This window comes from Cervus canadensis, chromosome 20, assembly GCF_019320065.1.
Source record: "Cervus canadensis isolate Bull #8, Minnesota chromosome 20, ASM1932006v1, whole genome shotgun sequence".
In the NCBI taxonomy this organism is placed as follows: Eukaryota; Metazoa; Chordata; class Mammalia; order Artiodactyla; family Cervidae; genus Cervus; species Cervus canadensis.
In genome coordinates this window covers 58,130,654-58,151,276 of record NC_057405.1, presented here as the reverse complement: position 1 = coordinate 58,151,276, position 20,623 = coordinate 58,130,654, and the positions used below count along the sequence as shown (strand labels likewise).

General features: G+C 39.2%; 1 protein-coding gene across 1 annotated transcript in view; it reads right to left on the bottom strand.

The window, feature by feature from the left end:
• The window catches only part of FIG4 (FIG4 phosphoinositide 5-phosphatase), a 174,578-nt gene that overhangs the window by 92,831 nt on the left and 61,124 nt on the right, over nt 1-20,623 (bottom strand). Inside the window, exons 6-10 of the mRNA XM_043439281.1 lie at nt 18,540-18,688; nt 15,180-15,308; nt 12,656-12,756; nt 5,066-5,228; nt 4,542-4,639 (exon numbers count right to left, since the gene is read on the bottom strand). Coding sequence (XP_043295216.1) covers nt 4,542-4,639; nt 5,066-5,228; nt 12,656-12,756; nt 15,180-15,308; nt 18,540-18,688 — 640 coding nt within the window. The remainder of the gene's footprint in view (nt 1-4,541; nt 4,640-5,065; nt 5,229-12,655; nt 12,757-15,179; nt 15,309-18,539; nt 18,689-20,623) is intronic.

Sequence of the window (20,623 nt, the reverse complement as noted above, 5' to 3'; positions counted from 1 at the left end):
AGGTGCTTCATTTCTCCAAGAGGATCAAACCAGTCCATCCAAAGGGAAGTCAGTCCTGAATATTCACTGGAAGGACTGATGCTGAGGCTGAAGCTCCAATACTTTGGCCACCTGATGAGGAGAACTGACTCACTGGAAAGGACCCTGATGCTGGGCAAGATTGAAGGCAGGAGAAGGGACGACAGAGGATGAGATGGCTGGACGGCATCACTGACTCAATGGACATGAGTTTGTGTAAGCTCCGGGAGTTGGTGATGGGCAGGGAAGCCTGGTATGTTGCAGTCCACGGGGTCGCAAAGAGTCGGACACGACTGAGCGACTGAACTGAACTGAGCTCAGTCCATCTCACTCAGTACCCCTGGTGTTGGGAGTATCAATGAGCATATTTTCTGTGTTCATCTTACCTGACCCGTCAGCAGCCTTTGCCACTGTCCACTGCTTACCTGCTTCATCACAAAACCTGCTTTCTCTTAGCTGTCATAGCACAGCACTCACCTGGTTTTCCTCCCACTTCTCCATCTGTCCTCTCTCTAACTCCTGTACGGATTCAGCCTGTTCTACCTGGACATGAGGAGCTGGAGGTTCTCAAGTCGAGACCAGAGGCTCTTTGCTCTTCTCTCTTGGTACCCTCGGTTGGGCATCCTCTCCACAGCCATGTCTTCAAATATCGCCAGGACTCAGATGGGCCATAATATCACATCTCAGCCCAGACCTCTCTTCTGAGCTTTCACCTCACATAGCTACCACCTACTTTCCATCTCCTTTGACAGGATTCAACCCATCTCAAACCTCAACACATTCAAACCGCACTGACCACCTTCCCTCACAGACAGTGTTCCCTGGCTCAGTGAATGGCATCGCCACCCATCCACCTGAGTGAGTCAGAAACCGCGGGATCAAGTCTCACCCCTGCCTCTCCCTCCTCTCAGACCCAGCTCATCACTGAGTCCACTGCCTGCGTCTACCCCTCTCCACCTCTACCATACCACCCTAGCTGAGGCCAGTTACCCTTTGCTGGATAATTATAACAGCCCTATGTGGTCTTCCAACATCGATTTTAGGCTGTACCAGTCTATTCCTTCTCTACCTTGAGATCAGGATAATCTTCTCAAAACAGAAATCTGATCACCATCTTCTCAACTCTACAAAACCTTCAATGGTTTTGGAAAGTCAAGATAAGACCTGACTCATTAACACACCCTACAAGGCTCTACAAGTCTGGCAAAACTACCTCTTCAGCCTCTTCTCACAACAGGCTCTCCTGCCCGATTCTCTGAGACCCAGTCAGAGAGGCTTTTCTTCCTCAAACGCACCTTATGCCCTCCCATCCCAGGACCTTTGTACCTGCTGCTCTCTTTCCTCTTGGCCCTGTAAAGGCCTCTTCATTCAGAGGCGTTGCACTGACTCATCACTTCTTCAGGGAAGACTTCTTTCCCGCTATAAGCTCTCACAGCATCGTAACCCTGTCTTGGTATCCCTGCATCACTTTACCATCTCCTGTTAGACTGTGAGCCCAGAGAGGCAGGCACTGTTTTTATGATTGCCTTGGCACAAGGGAAACCTTCAAAACTGTTAAACGGAGCCTTAAATAGACATAGGATTCCTTGGTTTCTAATTAAATTGGATTATGCTTATTATAATTAATGATCTCGGTTATCCAGGTCATACAGTCAGCAAAAACAAGACTGGGAGCTGACTGGGACTCAGATCATGAGCTCCTTATTGCAAAATTCAGACTTGAAGAAAGTGGGGAAAACCACTAGGCCATTCAAGTATGACCTAAATCAAATCACTTACAGTAGAAGTGACAAATAGATTCAAGGGATTAGATCTGATAGAGTACCTAAAGAACTATGGACAGAACTATGGACATAACATTGTATAGGAGGTGGTGACCAAAACCATCACCAAGAAAAAGAAATGCAAAAAGGCAAAATGGCTGCTGAGGAGGCCTTACAAAGAGCTGAGAAAAGAAGAGAAGCGAAAGGTAAAGGAGAAAAAGAAATATCTATCTGAATGCAGAGTTCCAAAGAATAGCAAGGAGAGATAAGAAAGTCTTCTTAAGTGAACAATGCAAATAAAAGAAAACAACAGAATAGGAAAGACCAGATATCTCTTCAAGAAAATTAGAGATACCAAGGGAACATTTTATGCCAAGATGGGCACAATAAAGGACAGAAACTATGAATAAAATAGAAGCAGAAGATATTAAGAAGAGATGACAAAAATACACAGAAGAGCTGTACAAAAAAATTCTTAATAACCCAGAAAACCATGATGGTGTGATCACTCACCTAGAGCCAGACATCCCAGAGTGCAAAGTCAAGCAGGCCTTAGGAAGCAATACTATGAACAAAGCTAGTGGAGGTGATGGAATTCCAGGTGAGTTTTTTCAAATCCTAAAAGATGATGCTGTTAAAGTGCTGCACTCAATACGCCAACAAATTTGGAAAATCTAGCAGTGGCCACAGGACTGGAAAAGGTCAGTTTTCATTCCAAACCCAAAGAAGAAAAATGCCAAAGAATGTTCAAACCACCGCACAATTGTACTCATTTCACATGTTAGTAAGGTAATGCTCAAAATCCTTCAAACTGGGTTTCAACAGTATGAGAACCTAGGCCTTTCAAATGTACAAGCTGGATTTAGAAAAGGCACAGGAACCAGAGATTAAATTGCCAACATCTGCTGGATCACAGGAAAAATAAGGGAATTCCAGAAAAATATCTACTTCTGCTTTACTGACTATGCCAAAGTCTTTGACTGTGTGGGTCACAACAAACTGTGGAAAATATTAAAGAGATGGGAATACCAGACCACCCTGCCTGCCTCCTAAGAAACCTGTATGTAGGTCAAGAAGCATCAGTTAGAACCAATTTCAAACTAGGAAAGGAGTATGTCAAGGCTGTATATTGTCATCCTGCTTATTTAATTTCTATGCAAAATACATCATGTGAAATGCCAGGCTGAATGAAGCTCAAGCTGTAATCAAGATGATCAGAAGAAATAGCAACAACCTCAGATATGCAGAAGCCACCACCCTAATGGCAGATCATGAAGAAGAACTAAAGAGCCTCTTGATGAAGGTGAAAGACGAGAGTGAAAAAGCTGACTTAAAACTCAACAGTCTAAACACTAAGATCATGGCATCTGGTCCCATTACTTCTTGGCAAATAAATGGGGAAAAAATGGAAACAGTGACAGACTTAATCTTTTGGGGCTCCAAAATCACTGCAGACAGTGACAGTAGCCATAAAATTAAAAGACGCTTGCTCCTTGGAAGAAAAGCTCTGACAAACCTAGAGAGTTTATTAAAAAGCAGAGACATCACTTTGCTGACAAAGGTCTGTATACTCAAAGCTATGGTTTTTCCAGTAATCATGTATAATAGATGTGAGAATTGGACCATCAAGAAGGCTGGGCACTGAAAAGTTGATGCTTTTGAACTGTGGTGTTGAAGAAGACTCTTGAGAGTCCCTAGGACAGCAAGGAGATCAAACCAGTCAATCCTAAAGGAAATCAGTCCTGAATATTCATTGGAAGGACTGAAGCTGAAGCTCCAATACTTTGGCCACCTGATACGAAGATCTGACTTTTGGACAAGACCCTGACACTGGGAAAGACTGAAGAAAGAGAAGGGGGTGACAGAGGATAGATGATTGGATGGTATCACTGACTCAATGGACCTGAGTTTGAGCAAACTCTGGGAGATGGTGAAAGATTGGGAAGCCTGGTGTGCTGTAGTCCATGGGGTCGCAAAGAGTCAGACATGACCAAGTGACCGAACAACAACAACAAATACTTATAACCAACTTCTCAGAATAATCTCAGATACTAGGTGTTGGCCAACTGCCATAGTCATAATATAGCAAAACACTTGCTTTTCATACCCAGGGTTTTCCTAGCCACAGAATGAGATTCCTCCACTTCATTTGGTTGCAATAGACACAGATATAATTTCCTACCTGGTCTCCCACCCTCCACGCCAGGCTTTTGACCTGGCTGCCTACTCATATACACAAGACACGCTGACCAGACAGTGTACTCTGACATGGAAGCACAGAATTACGAGACCAGGTCACCACTCTGTCCACCAGATTCCTGAGCCACAACTGCACCCCAATTTCTGAATCTAGTCCTTAGATCCTATTACCACATATTATCTTGCCCAGCAGATCTTCTGGATTGTCAAGGGAAGTTACTCTATCAAGGCTAGCCTGTGGGTGTTTGATCTCCATGCTTCCTTCTTCCCAGATGTCCTGGAAACTGAGGCAGAATTTCACCCATACCTAGTTCACCCCAGGAAATTAGAAGACAGACATGCTCATTTCTCTATTTCCTAGGAAACCCACCACAGAGTCTCTGAGTTACCCAGGGAAAAGGCCACACGGACTCTGAGGCCAAAGGACAGAGGTTCAGACACGGTGAGTCGTCACAGCACGATCAACCCACAACCCTCTCCTCCTTTAAAGCAGGCTAGTTAAGCCCCTTCATGTTATCTAGGGTGATCAAATTTCATAACCAAACAGAGAGCATGTCATACCTTCACTAAATTCAAGACGATGATGGGCGAGCCAAACCTCTGAAGCATCTGGTCAAAGTGAAGGGCAGCCACATGGGCAAACGGATCTGCCTGATCCACTGGGAGGAAAAAACAAATAAGTACCAGAATGAAAATTATGCAGCAAGAATAAAAGCAGCACAGGGTCTTGTTTCCCTTTATAATGTTTATAGAAATGTAACTCAATTGATCTTCTGGTAGTTTCATGTCTCAAATTCCTCTTAAGCATATCATTCTTCATATATTCATTGAATTCGAATGATGCTTACATTTCTGAATATAATTAATTATATTTACATATTTTTAAATATAAATAATTTTCTAGTGGCCAAAATTAAAAATAAATGTATATGAAGTTGTTGCATAAAAATATCAGTAGTCTTGATTCTAAATTATCTACTTTTCAGTACTAAAACTCCATGCTTTTATGAAATTTCTGTTGGCAGTAGAAATTTACTCTAATGTGAGTAAAGGAGAGTTACTATTGAAAAGACTATTCCACTCACATGTAATAGGTGGCTTAGGCATCATAGTTGAAATGTCCTGCGACCAGTATAAGGGAACTGATCCTCTAACTTGTACGTAAGAAGAATAACTTCCTGCAGTAAAAGACATGACAGAAGCATCGCAGAGTATTTGTTCAGTTTCCACTTCATTTGCAACATCACCCTGGAAAGAAAGGTGCATTCACAGATGTTTTATATTCTCAGAATTTTTTAATGGAAAAAATGTCAAGTACAGAATGAAAATATAATTCCTATTCTTAGAATATTTTAAAAGAGGTAAGTGCTGATCAATATTTGATGCACACATTAAAAAAGGAAAATCATTAAGATGCAATAAAGGAAGGCAATTAAAAATAGCATAGAATAGACAAGGGAAAAATCAAATTAAATAGCTAATAATACAGGTAATAGAGTGCACAGAAGGCGAGAAAGGAAAACAATTACAAGATATTACAGGAGATTAGTAAGACCAGTGAAATATAAAAATTCAATTCTGAAGACCAAGGAGGAATGAAAGGACAAAAATTAAGATTCAAATAAAATGCCTGATGGACAGAAGAAAAAAAAACTTGACAGCTTTACTTATAAAGTATATGAGGCTATAACAAAGAATAATTTTAGAGGCATTAACAACGTGCCTGTTTAATTACCCTCGATATATCCAAAACTACATAACAGAGCTGCAAAACTCTGTTCTTCTCCAGTTGCTCAGTCGTGTCCGACTCTGTGACCCCAAGGACTGCAGCTCGCCAGGCTTCTCTGTCCATCACCAGCTCCTGGAGCTTGCACAAACTCATGTCCATTGAGTTGGTGATGTCATACAACCATCTCATCCTCTGTCGTCCCCTTCTTCTCCTGCCTTCAATCTTTCCCAGCATCAGGGTCTTTTCCAACGAGTCACTTCTTCGCATCAGGTGGCCAGACTACTAGAATTTCAGCTTCAGCATCAGTCTTCCAATGAATATGCAGGACTGATTTCCTTTGGGATTGACTGGTTTGATCTCCTTGCAGTCCAGGGGACTCTCAAAGGTCTTCTCCAACACCACAGTTCAAAAGCATCAATTCTTCGGCACTCAGCTTTCTTTATAGTCCAACTACCACATCCGTGATAGAAGGAAATGGAGAAGGAAATGGCAACCCACTCCAGTATTCTTGACTGGAAAATCCCATGGACTGAGGATCCTGGTAGGCTACAGTCCATGGGGTCGCAAAGAGTCAGACACAACTGAGTGACTTCACTTCACCACATCCATACATGACTATAGGAAAAACCATGGCTTTGACTATACAGACTTTTTTTTGGCAAAATAACGTCTCTGCTTTTTAGCACGCTATCTAGCTTTGTCATAGCTTTTCTTCCAAGGAGCAAGCATCTCTTAATTTCACGGCTGCAGTCACCATATGAAATGATTTTGGAACCCAAGAAAATAAAGTCTATCACTGTTTCCATGGTTTCCCCATTTATTTGCCATGAAGTGATGGGACCAGATGCCATGATCTTAGTGTTTTGACTGTTGAGTTTCAAGCCAACTTTTTCACTCTCCTCTTTCACTTTCATCAAGCGGTTCTTTAATTCCTCTTTGCTTTCTGCCATGGGGGTGGTGTCATCTGCATATCTGTGGTTATTGACATTTCTCCCACAATCTTGATTTCAGCTTGTGCTTCATCCAGCCTGGCATTTTGCATGATGTACTCTGCATATAAGTTAAATAAGCAGGGTGACAATATACAGCTTTGATGTACTCCTTTCCCAGTTTGGAACCAGTCCGTTGTTCCACATCCAGTTCTAACTGTTGCTTCTTGACCTGAATACAGGTTTTGTAGGAGACAGGTAAAGAGGTCTGGTATTCCCATCTCTTTAACAATTTTCCACAGTTTGTTGTGATTCACACAGTCAAAGGCTTTAGCATAGTCAATGGAGCCAAAGTATATGTTTTCCTGGAATTCTCTTGCTTTTTCTATGATCCAAAGGATGTTGGCAATTTGATCTCCGGTTTCACTGCATTTTCTAAATCCAGTTTGAACATGTGGAAGTTCTTAGTTCATGTACTGTTGAAGCTTTGCTTGGAGCATTTTGAGCATTACTTTGCCAGCATGTGAAATAAGTGCAATTGTACGGCAGTTTGAATGTTCTCTGGCACTGGGATGAAAACTGATCTTTTTTCAGTCCTAGGGCCACCGCTGAGTTTTCCTAATTTGCTGGCATATTGAGTGCAGCACTTTAACAGCATCATCTTTTAGGATTTGACCTCAGGGACCTCTGGGACAATGTGAAACGCCCCAACATTCGAATCATAGGAGTTCCAGAAGAAGAAGACAAAAAGAAAGGCCATGAGAAAATACTCGAGGAGATAATAGCTGAAAACTTCCCTAAAATGGGGAAGGAAATAGCCACCCAAGTCCAAGAAGCCCAGAGAGTCCCAAACAGGATAAACCCAAGGCGAAACACCCCAAGACACATATTAATCAAATTAACAAAGATCAAGCACAAAGAACAAATATTAAAGGCAACAAGGGAGAAACAACAAATAACACACAAAGGGATCCCCATGAGGATAACAGCTGATCTATCAATAGAAACCCTCCAGGCCAGAAGGGAATGGCAGGATGTACTGAAAGTAATGAAAGAGAATAACCTACAACCTAGATTACTGTATCCAGCAAGGATCTCATTCAGATATGAAGGAGAATTCAAAAGCTTTACAGATAAGCAAAAGCTGAGAGAATTCAGCACCACCAAACCAGCTCTTCAACAAATGCTAAAGGATCTTCTCTAGACAGGAAATGCAGAAAGGTTGTATAAACGTGAACCCAAACAACAAAGTAAATGGCAACGGGACCACACCTATCAATAATTACCCTAAATGTAAATGGGTTGAATGCCCCAACCAAAAGACAAAGATTGGCTGAATGGATACAAAAACAAGACCCCTATATATGCTGTCTACAAGAGACCCACCTCAAAACAAGAGACACATACAGACTAAAAGTGAAGGGCTGGAAAAAAATATTTCATGCAAACGGAGACCAAAAGAAAGCAGGAGTCGCAATACTCATATCAGATAAAATAGACTTTCAAATAAAGGATGTGAAAAGAGACAAAGAAGGACACTACATAATGATCAAAGGATCAATCCAAGAAGAAGATATAACAATTATAAATATATATGCACCTAACATAGGAGCACCGCAATATGTACGGCAAACACTAACGAGTATGAAAGAGGAAATTAATAGTAACACAATAATAGTGGGAGACTTTAATACCCCACTCACAACTATGGATAGATCAACTAAACAGAAAATTAACAAGGAAACACAAACCTTAAATGACACAATGGACCAGCTAGACCTAATTGATATTTATAGGACATTTCACCCCAAAACAATCAACTTCACCTTTTTCTCAAGTGCACACGGAACCTTCTCCAGAATAGATCACATCCTGGGCCATAAATCTGGTCTTGGAAAATTCAAAAAAAATTGAAATCATTCCAGTCATCTTTTCTGACCACAGTGCAGTAAGATTAGATCTCAATTACAGGAAAAAAAATTGTTAAAAATTCAAACATATGGAGGCTAAATAACACGCTTCTGAATAACCAACAAATCATAGAAGAAATCAAAAAAGAAATCAAAATATGTATAGAAATGAATGAAAATGAAAACACAACAACCCAAAACCTATGGGACACTGTAAAAGCAGTGCTAAGGGGAAGGTTCATAGCATTACAGGCTTACATCAAGAAACAAGAAAAAAACCAAATAAATAACCTAACTCTACACCTAAAGCAATTAGAGAAGGAAGAAATGAAGAACCCCAGGGTTAGCAGAAGGAAAGAAATCTTAAAAATCAGGGCAGAAATAAATGCAAAAGAAACTAAAGAGACCATAGCAAAAATCAACAAAGCTAAAAGCTGGTTTTTTTGAAAAAATAAACAAAATTGACAAACCATTAGCAAGACTCATTAAGAAACAAAGAGAGAAGAACCAAATTAACAAAATTAGAAATGAAAATGGAGAGATCACAACAGACAACACTGAAATACAAAGGATCATAAGAGACTACTACCAGCAGCTCTATGCCAATAAAATGGACAACTTGGATGAAATGGACAAATTCTTAGAAAAGTATAACTTTCCAAAACTGAACCAGGAAGAACATAGAAGATCTTAACGACCCATCACAAGCAAGGAAATCGAAACTATAATCAAAAATCTTCCAGCAACAAAAGCCAGGACCAGATGGCTTCACAGCTGAATTCTACCAAAAATTTAGAGAAGAGCTAACACCTATCTTACTCAAACTCTTCCAGAAAATTGCAGATGAAGGTAAGCTTCCAAACTCATTCTATGAGGCCACCATCACCCTAATTCCAAAACCAGACAAAGATGCCACAAAAAAAGAAAACTACAGGCCAATATCACTGATGAACATAGATGCAAAAATCCTTAACAAAATTCTAGCAAACAGAATCCAACAACATATTAAAAAAATCATACACCATGACCAAGTGGCTTTATCCCAGGAATGCAAGGATTCTTTAATATCCGCAAATCAATCAATGTAATACACCACATTAACAAATTGAAAGATAAAAACCATATGATTATCTCAATAGATGCAGAGAAAGCCTTGACAAAATTCAACACTCATTTATGATTAAAACTCTCCAAAAAGCAGGAATAGAAGGAACATACCTCAACATTATAAAAGCCATATATGACAAACCCACAGCAAGCATCACCTCAATGGTGAAAAATTGAAAGCATTCCCCCTGAAATCAGGAACAGACAAGGGTGCCCACTCTCACCACTACTGTTCAACATAGTGTTGGAAGTTTTGGCCACAGCAATCAGAGCAGAAAAAGAAGTAAAAGGAATCCAGATAGGAAAAGAAGAAGTGAAACTCTCGCTGTTTGCAGATGACATGATCCTCTACATAGAAAACCCTAAAGACTCTACCAGAAAATTACTAGAGCTAATCAATGAATATAGTAAAGTTGCAGGATATAAAATTAACACACAGAAATCCCTTGCATTCCTATATACTAACAATGAAAAAACAGAAAGAGAAATTAAGGAAACAATACCATTCACCATTGCAACAAAAAGAATAAAATACTTAGGAGTATATCTACCTAAAGAAACAAAAGACCTATACATAGAAAACTATAAAACACTGATGAAAGAAATCAAAGAGGACACAAACAGATGGAGAAACATACCGTGTTCATGGATTGGAAGAATCAATATTGTCAAAATGGCTATTCTACCTAAAGCAATCTATAGATTCAATGCAATCCCTATCAAGTTACCAACGGTATTTTTCACAGAACTAGACCAAAGAATTTCACAATTTGTATGGAAATAAAAAAACCTCGAATAGCCAAAGTAATCTTGAGAAAGAAGAATGGAACTGGAGGAATCAACCTGCCTGACTTCAGACTCTACTACAAAGCCACAGTCATCAAGACAGTATGGTACTGGCACAAAGACAGAAATATAGATCAATGGAACAGAATAGAAAGCCCAGAGATAAATCCACGAACCTATGGACACCTTATCTTTGACAAAGGAGGCAAGGATATACAATGGAAAAAAGACAACCTCTTTAACAAGTGGTGCTGGGAAAACTGGTCAACCACTTGTAAAAGAATGAAACTAGAACACTTTCTAACACCATACACAAAAATAAACTCAAAATGGATTAAAGATCTAAATGTAAGACCAGAAACTATAAAACTCCTAGAGGAGAACATAGGCAAAACACTCTCCGACATAAATCACAGCAAGATCCTCTATGACCCACCTCCCAGAATATTGGAAATAAAAGCAAAACTAAACAAATGGGACCTAATGAAACTTAAAAGCTTTTGCACTACAAAGGAAACTATAAGTAAGGTGAAAAGACAGCCCTCAGATTGGGAGAAAATAATAGCAAATGAAGAAACAGACAAAGGATTAATCTCAAAAATATACAAGCAACTCCTGCAGCTCAATTCCAGAAAAATAAATGACCCAATCAAAAAATGGGCCAAAGAACTAAACAGACATTTCTCCAAAGAAGACATACAGATGGCTAACAAACACATGAAAAGATGCTCAACATCACTCATTATTAGAGAAATGCAAATCAAAACCACAACGAGGTACCATTACTCGCCAGTCAGGATGGCTGCTATCCAAAAGTCTACAAGCAATAAATGCTGGAGAGGGTGTGGAGAAAAGGGAACCTCTTACACTGTTGGTGGGAATGCAAACTAGTACAGCCACTATGGAAAACAGTGTGGAGATTTCTTAAAAAACTGGAAATAGAACTGCCCATATGACCCAGCAAATCCCACTTCTGGGCATACACACTGAGGAAACCAGATCTGAAAGAGACACGTGCACCCCAATGTTCATCGCAGCACTGTTTATAATAGCCAGGACATGGAAGCAACCTAGATGCCCATCAGCAGATGAATGGATAAGGAAGCTGTGGTACATATACACCATGGAATATTACTCAGCCATTAAAAAGAATTCATTTGAATCAGTCCTAATGAGATGGATGAAACTGGAGCCCCTTATACAGAGTGAAGTAAGCCAGAAAGATAAAGAACATTACAGCATACTAACACATATATATGGAATTTAGAAAGATGGTAACGATAACCCTATATGCAAAACAGAAAAAGAGACACAGAAATACAGAACAGACTTTTGAACTCTGTGGGAGAAGGTGAGGGTGGGATGTTTCAAAAGAACAGCATGTATACTATCTATGGTGAAACAGATCACCAGCCCAGGTGGGATGCATGAGACAAGTACTCGGGCCTGGTGCACTGGGAAGACCCAGAGGAATCGGGTGGAGAGGGAGGTGGGAGGGGGGATCGGGATGGGGAATACGTGTAAATCTATGGCTGATTCATTTCAATGTATGACAAAAAAAAAAATAAATAAATAAAAATTAAAAAAAAAAAAAAAGAACGAATGTTGCTATATTAAGGCAGGTTCAAAACCCAATGTCTTGCTCAGGCTATCTACTCGATCACACATTTGTGTAAGGCTCCAGTTGTCTGTTGCAGAAAGAGACGAAACACTCAAAGCAGGCTACATGACCAAAGGCAGAACAGATGAATATATATATTTTTTTCCTAGGGATGAGCAGAGTCTGTCTTGAGCCAAACTAAAGCAGAGGGAAGTGGGTAAAGGGTTTCCAGGCCTTGTTCTACTCAGTTTTCTCATCAAGGATGCTTTTCCAAAGAGCGCTCCCTTCCATTTATTCTTTGGGTGGAGGTGCTTTGCTATTTTAGTCTCTCCACTAAATATGTACCGCATTTTAAAATCTATTACAGAAATGGCTCATCCTCCAAAACATTAGACATTTCATAACTCCCTAAGGCATTGCATAACGCTAAGATAACTGACTTTTCAGAACATCTGTACATTAGTCATATTCCTCACAAGTTTCAGAGACTCTAGAGAATTCATTATTCTCTTGATAATGTCCCAAACTAAGAAATTCCACGTTCTAAAATTCCACTTTGCTTTATCTGTCACCCGAGCTGAAATAAAAATTTAAATTGCCAGCAGCAATCTTACCTCACAGTTTGCACCTCTTTTGAGAAAACGGGTCCCAGCGAACTTACTGGATCTTCTAGCTATTAAAGTGACATACACAGGTCGTCCATAGATCAACAGCTCTTAGAAATCTAGTTAAAGTTGTTTAGCATTCATGACTGTCACACCCAACCAAGAGAATCATTCTACCTTAAATGTATTTTGTCTAGTAGGTTAAAGAACACCAAAAAGCTCCACCCAAGAAATGGAACAGCACTGGGTCTAACTGCTCTTTCAAAGTATGCAGGTATTAAGGCAAAACTGAACCTCACTAAAGAGTGGTTTCCATGAATTTCAGAGGAAATGGTAACCAGATGTAGGGTTATTGGTCAAGGGAAGACCTGTGGTCCCTCCTTGCAGCCAAGTGAGAATGTAAAAGGTACAACTAATCCTTCTTTGTCTTCAGAGGCCATACACCTATCAAACTGAGCACCTCTCCTTTAATAGGGTGTTTAAATTATGAAGCAATAGCTAATTCGGAGGGAATGGAGTTAGTGTAATACAGTGAGAGCACCTAAATTTGTCACCTAACTGCAAAACTGAACACTGGGAACTGTTTAACCAAAATAAAGTTTATTAATATTGTCACCTTAGTTAACTTTCTGAGCCTCAATTTCATCTTCTGTAAAATGGTGTAAGTGCAAAAAAAAAAAAAAATAAAAGTAACCAATTTTATTAGGTGGTTGGGAAGACTGGGTTAGGTAATGTGTGCCTGGCTTGTAGCAAATGTTCAATCAATAGCAATGAGTGTTATCATCATATAGATTCCAGAATTCATTAAATGCTTGTTAACTGGGAGACTGGATTCATCATTTCAACTAATGAGCTTTAAAATTATAATCTATGGTGCTATTTACTACGTTAAAGAAACAACCATTTATTGTACTTAATACGTGCCAGGACCTGAGTTAGCTCTTGAGAAATAAAAGACAGTTTAGAATTCCTTTTTAGAAACTGCCCTTAGAAACTGTAGCACCTTCTGTTTAGAGAGTCCTTGCTGGTAGAAAGCATGTGTTTTTTCCAGGTTGATTCTACTTTTGGAAAAATATATAGTAATTTGGGGCCAAATCTCATTATTAGTGAATGATCAAGCAGATAATACCACTCACTGGCTGAAAATGAGCATAAGGTAACGAGCTATTTCACATGTAACACATAAATCTCACCATCTTCATTCCAAAAGTCCTCTGCATCTTCACCTAGCCTCTCCTCACCCTCACGTGCCACAAAGGAGGCAAAACAGGTCCTCTCCAAGGCCAACCTCTCCAACTCTACCCTTTGACTCTATGACTTCACTCCTGTCAATGTTCTGGTGCAAGAAAGCACATTATTGGTTAATCACATTCACCCACTCAGTGGTCTCAAAACAACCACTCCTTTAAAGTGTTCACTCTAGGTTTTTAACAAACCTAAGACACAAGGAAGAATGTCAACCAGAAAGCATGCTAGGTGTACAAATGTTCTTCAGGATCTCTAAAAGGGGCAGGAAAAAACTTAACACCACTTCTAAAAAGTAGACATTGTCTTCTTAAGGCTCATAAGAACACATTCAATATAGCTAGAAATCAAATAAAATGACAAAAGATATTTATAAGATTGATTTACCAGCTTAACACCAAGCTCAATCTATGTCTATTATGACTCTTCCCAATCCAGATCTTCATTACGTTATGCCTGAACCACTGCAATCTTGTCCTAATGCATGTCCCTTGGTCTAGGGTAGATCAGATGGTAAAGAATCTACCAGCAATGCAGGAGACCCAGGTTTGTTCCCTGGGTTGGGAAGACACCCTGCAGGAGGAAATGGCAATCCACTCCAGTCTTGCCAGGAGAATTCCATGGACAGAGGAGCCTGGAGGGCTACAGTCCACAGGGTCACAAATAGTGGGACATAATGGAGTGACCAACACACTTTGAAAATGGTTACCCACCCAAGCTTCCTAAGTACTAATTTGTATGTTACCCTCTTGAAAAAAACTTTCAAAAATTCTAGCACCAAACCCAAAGTCCTTCATCCGACCACCAGAGTAATCTGGTGATTGGCAGTCTGACTCCCCCCAACCTATCTCCTCCCACTCCACTGCACCTCCCAGGCATTTTATACACAAACCACAAGTACACTCCCATGAACTTTCTCATCTCTACACTCATGATGCTTCCCCAACCCACAGTCTCACTGCCGAGGCCTGCTTCTTGATCAAGTCAAGCCAAGTTCAACTCTTCCTATGAGCCTGGCCCCATCCTCCCCTCCTGTTAGCAATTCTGCTCCTGCTCTTAGGTAAGAATGACACTACATACAGCACTTTCTGTGCACAGAGCATTTTCTTCCTTGTTATTTACCTGTCTGCATTCCTCATTGTATTTCAACCACAAAGAATGCATAATTGTAATCTATCTGCTGGATGCACACATAATTGTAATTATCTTATAATTAACATATAGCTTTCTACAAATTGGTATAGCATAAATTTAATAATATGTATCTTAATGTTTTAAAAAAGGATACTTGACTGCCCACAGAATCCATGAATAATGTATAGCAGCCAGTCACGATGGACAGTATTTTTAATTATATCTAGAAGTTCGCCGTTCCACACATACTTCATGTAAGGCTCACTAGAGATCCCAAATACACCTGAAAAAATAAGAGTTGGTATCAGGAAAATAAGGAAATTGGTTGACATTCAATTCATTTTTAAGCTCTTAAACTTTTTTTTTTTAATTTCAAAATGTCTGATAAATATCACTGCTGTTTTCAGTGGATAGAACTCATCTCATTGCCCAGAACACTGTGCTGATTCTGTACAAAGTTAAAGAAAAAACACATTTTCTGATCCGTGAGAGTTTTTAACCTAGAGAAAAGCAGATAACTGGGAAATTAAGGACACACGTACAAATACATGAATACGGCTGACAGACAGCAGGAGCGGTAACTAGGAGCATGGCTCTGGTGTGACAGTGCCTGGGTCCACATCTGAGCTCTGCCTCACCAGCAGGGTGACAGGTGTGACCATGAGGGCCACTTACTCTCAGCACCCCGTTTGCCCACTTGGGCCCCTTTCATGGGACTGTTGTAAAGGCAAGTTGATAATGCACATGAAACACTCAGAACAAGTCTCGTGTCTTACTCATAATTCCATAAGTGGTAGTTGTTATTATATCAAGCTTTTTTGATGTGACAAAATTAATTTCATCAAGCATCATTTCAGGATATCCAAATAAATTTACTAAATATCAATGTTTTACAAAATATAAAGTACAAAATAAGAAATAAGTATAAAATAATGGCTTAAAAGATTGTAACAGTTCTGCTTAGAGATAATCAATACTATTTTTCTTCTCAAAACATGTATGTTAAGAGTGTTTATATATACTATGACAAATACCCTTTGGTTTTACTTATGAAAAGTAAGCCTTCTCTGCCCCTTCAATGACATTACATTGAGCATGAATAATGGATAGGAGTCCTGTCTTTGTCATTTACCAGCTCTGTGACCTTTGGCAAGTTACATAACATCTCACAACCTCAATTTTCTAAACTGTAAAATGATGATACCACTCACCTCAGAGATATAATTCAGATTTTAAAAAAATATATGCAAAGTGACTAACATGCTGCCTGACACATTAGAGACTTTTTAAAAAATGTATTATTTTCCTTTTCTACCTACCCAGACAACTTTTGCCTTCGCTTTCTCTTTCCTATCAGTTTCCTCCTGTATAGCAGGAGGATAATGCGTCCCTTTCCCACAGAAAAAATATCTATGTTCTAATCACCAGAACCCATGAGTAAGTTATATCACGGCAAGGAGAAATTAAAGTTGCAGATGGAATTAAGGTTGCTAATCAGAAATTAAAGCTGCAGATGGAATTAAGGTTGCTAATTAAGATGGGTGGACTATTCTGAATTGTTCAAGTGGGCCCACTCTAATCACATGGGCATTCTGAGCGAAAGAGGGAAACCGAAGTGAGTGTGTCAGAGTGATGTCATGTGGGCAATCCTCAGCCAGCCATTGCTGGCTTTGAAGATGGAAAGGGTAAAGAAATGGCTTTTTCCTTAGGGTCTCAAGAAAGAAACGCAGCCTTACCAACACTCTAACTTTAGTCCACCAAGATCTCTTTTGGACTTTTGACTTCTGTAAGATAATAAATGTGTATAGTTTTAAGTCACTGAGTTTGTGGAAATTTCTTACGGCAGTCATAAAAATCTTATACACAGTTTATTCCCATCTATCAAGTAGAACTGTTCGACCAATAGTAAAAAGTTAGGTAGCTTTTGGAGTCTTAATTTGGATCTCAGTACAGATATTCACATTCAAATGGGAGGTTACACACAGTGCAAATTTACTAATGCTTTTAGCTTTTCTATTACTAAGCACAATATTTAGAAGAAATGATGTGACAAATATTCAGGTGCATGTTATCTTACCCCCCACCTGCCTCAAGTGGCACAGATTATAATTCAGATGTACAATTCAGATGAACCACAGCAAATTTCTGTGATCTAGATGTTCTGGGGTAGGGAGGGTGCACAGGGTTTTGCTTTAGCTCAAGTGATAGTCAATCTAATAAATGAACAAGAGTAAAGGCAATTAACAGAGATGGCATTCAGTTGAAGTAAGTCTCAAGTCTTCTTAGAGTGGACCAGAGCTTCTGGCAAAAGGCTAACAGAGCACAGCCTCTTCCTGAGTGTCCTGCAAGGACAAACCTTTTGGAACTTACCTTCGACCTCTGCACCCACATCTTCATCACTGTCACAGAAGTGGCACTGAGGAAGGGACCCTAAGACACTACAGACTTTTTGTTTCCACAGTAAGGCCAATTCAGCTGAACTGTCTTAACTTTACATTTGAAGCAATTCCTTCACAACAGTCACTCTGGTAGTGTCTCTGGCCTTAGAGTGCTAGACCAATCCCTAAATCTAGGGATAAAGATATCCATTCTGCTGTGTGGCTGGTTAGTCCCAGATCCCCAGGGTCACCCTAGACTAGTCACACACAGGTCCTGCAGTAACCCCACAACAGTCCTGACAGAAGCAGGGTGTGAGAGGGACAGGTGGGTCAAGCTGAGACCAATCAAAGTCAGAACAGCCTCTGACCTCCTGCAAAGGTTCCTCTGGACACTGGCCTTGTGATCTTAACCTCTAGGTCTTGGCCTCCTACTTAGCCTTGATTTATTTGAAAGCAGCATTATACCTACTGAGCAGTTTTTTATGAGGATTAAAGATATGATACATAAATGTCTAGGCTGCAACAGGCAACCCAGGGTAACTTTTTTCTACAATTCAACTCACACACAATTGGTCTCTATGAAGAAAAATAGGTGGTGGTGTGTATTATTCAATATTTAAAAAGAAAATTCTCCAGCCAAAGGCTAGAGCTGAATGTATTCCATAAAAGGTGCATGAAATTTTGCTAGAAAACATCAGCATACAATTTTCTGGCTTGCCCACAAATGAAATCAATTTGGTGATATATGATCTCTGGACTTGCCTCATAGCTCAGGCAGTAAACAATCTGTCTGCAATGCAGGAGACCCAGGTTCAATTCCTGGGTCGGGAAGATCCCCTGGAGAAGGAAATGACAAGCCACTCAGGTATTCTTGCCTGGAGAATCCCATGGACAGAGGAGCCTGGCAGGCTACAAGTCCACGGGGTCGCAAGAGTCAGGCACTACTTAGCGACTAAACTACCACCATGATCTCTATAAAAATGAATTTGTTAAGTTCATATATCTGAAGCAACTTCATGAAAGAACAAAGAGCAAATAGGAGAGGAGAAATATGAAGGAAATGTGAGTAAATTTAATGAGATGCTGTTTCATAGATGTCACATTAACATATATTGGATGTGCTGAAAACCACCTACCATTTCCACCCTGTGTAATCAAGCCTTCATCTTCAAAGATGTCGAAACTCTCCTGGCGAGTCTGTGTGGTTTCTGACTTTAACATCTCCAGGGGCATTCGCAAGACTGTGAGATTATATTGAAGTGAGTGGGACAAATCATAGCTGTAACTGAGAAGAGAAAGCTTAATAAGAATTAGAAAAGCAAAACATATTTCATAATCTTGGCTCCCAGAAGGAATTAAAACCTACGAACTGAATTAGTTAGCACCTAATTATGAACTAAATTAGTTAGCACCAACAACGGAGGCAATGTTGTTCAAATAAGCACCTTAAACATAGTAAATCATGAATATAATTGGAAATTTAAAAATCATTACATGACTTAGGCATTTGCATAACTAGAAATGCACAATAAAATGTTAGTAACCTACATTCATTGATTTGCATATGCACTTTGTGCTTCACACTGAAATTAATCTAACTTCATAGTCTTGTATAACAAAGTCACATTTTATATGTATCTGAATGGACTATTAAAAATGCTATAATATCCACTCTAATAGTATTATACAAGGTCTGTACTCTAGTTTGCCTATGAATGAAAATAATTATATTAATTACTAATGGTGGCACCATAACTTATTTAGTAATAAAATAAGAATAAGCAAATAACACAAACCACTAGAGTGAAACATGTTTGAGAAGCATGTCATTAAAAAAAGTATAACAGTCTGTGCAAATAAAATTTGCACAAAATCAACAACTTTTATAAGTATCTTAAGCTATATATTTTTAGCAAAGAATTTCAGACAGTATCTAGAATTTCTTAAATTATACAAATTTGAAAGTATTATGCTATAGTCATACTTTAAAATGGTTACAACTTCAGAGATTCTCACACATTATTATTTCTTCTTTATTAATATAATTTGAAGTTGATTTTTATTTAATCTGTTAAATTTAAATGTACCACATTTGCTTGATAGAGCCATTAATTTTATTAGCATCTGGTCTCAGAGAGATAAAAACTGTATTAAGAAGTTGGTTTCTCAATCCCATATACAAGAGCATAAAAAAATCTTAGGAATAAATTTAACCAAAGAGGTAAAAGATCTGTATACTGAAAATTATAAGATATGAATGAAATAAACGAATAAGACACAAATAAATGGAAAGATATCCAGTGTTCACGGAGTGAGTGAGAGTCACTCAGTCGTGTCCAACTCTTTGTGACCCCATGGACTATATAGTCCATGGAATTCTCCAGGCCAGAATACTAGAGTGGGTAGCCTTTCCCTTCTCCAGGGGATCTTCCCAACCCAGGGATCGAACCGAGGTCTCCGGCATTGTAGACAGATTATTTACTAGCTGAGCCACAAGAGAAACCCAGTGTTCATGAAACAGAAGAATTAATACTGTGTAAATAACCATGACATGATCCTCTACATAGAAAACCCTAAAGACTCTACCAGAAAATTACTAGAACTAATCAATGAATCTAGTAAAGTTGCAGGATATAAAATTAACACACAGAGAAATCCCTTGCAATCCTATACACTAACAATGAGAAAACAGAGAAATTAAGGAAATAATACCATTCACCATTGCAACAAAAAGAATACTTAGAAGTATATCTACCCAAAGAAACAAAAGACCTATACATAGAAAACTATAAAACACTGATGAAAGAAATCAAAGAAGACACAAACAGATGGAGAAATATACCGTGTTCATGGATTGCAAGAATCAATATTGTGAAAATGACTATACCACCCAAAGCAATCTATAGATTCAATGCAATCCCTATCAAGCTACCAACAGTATTCTTCACAGAACTAGAACAAATAATCTCACAATGTGTATGGAAATACAAAAAACCTCGAATAGCCAAAAGCAATCTTGAGAAAGAATGGAGCTGGAGGAATCAACCTGCCTGACTTCAGACTCTACTACAAAGCCACAGTCATCAAGACAGTATGGTACTGGCACAAAGACAGGAAAATATAGATCAATGGAACAGAATAGAAAGCCCAGAGATAAATCCACGTACCGATGGACACCTTATCTTCAACAAAGGAGGCAAGAATATACTATGGAAAAAAG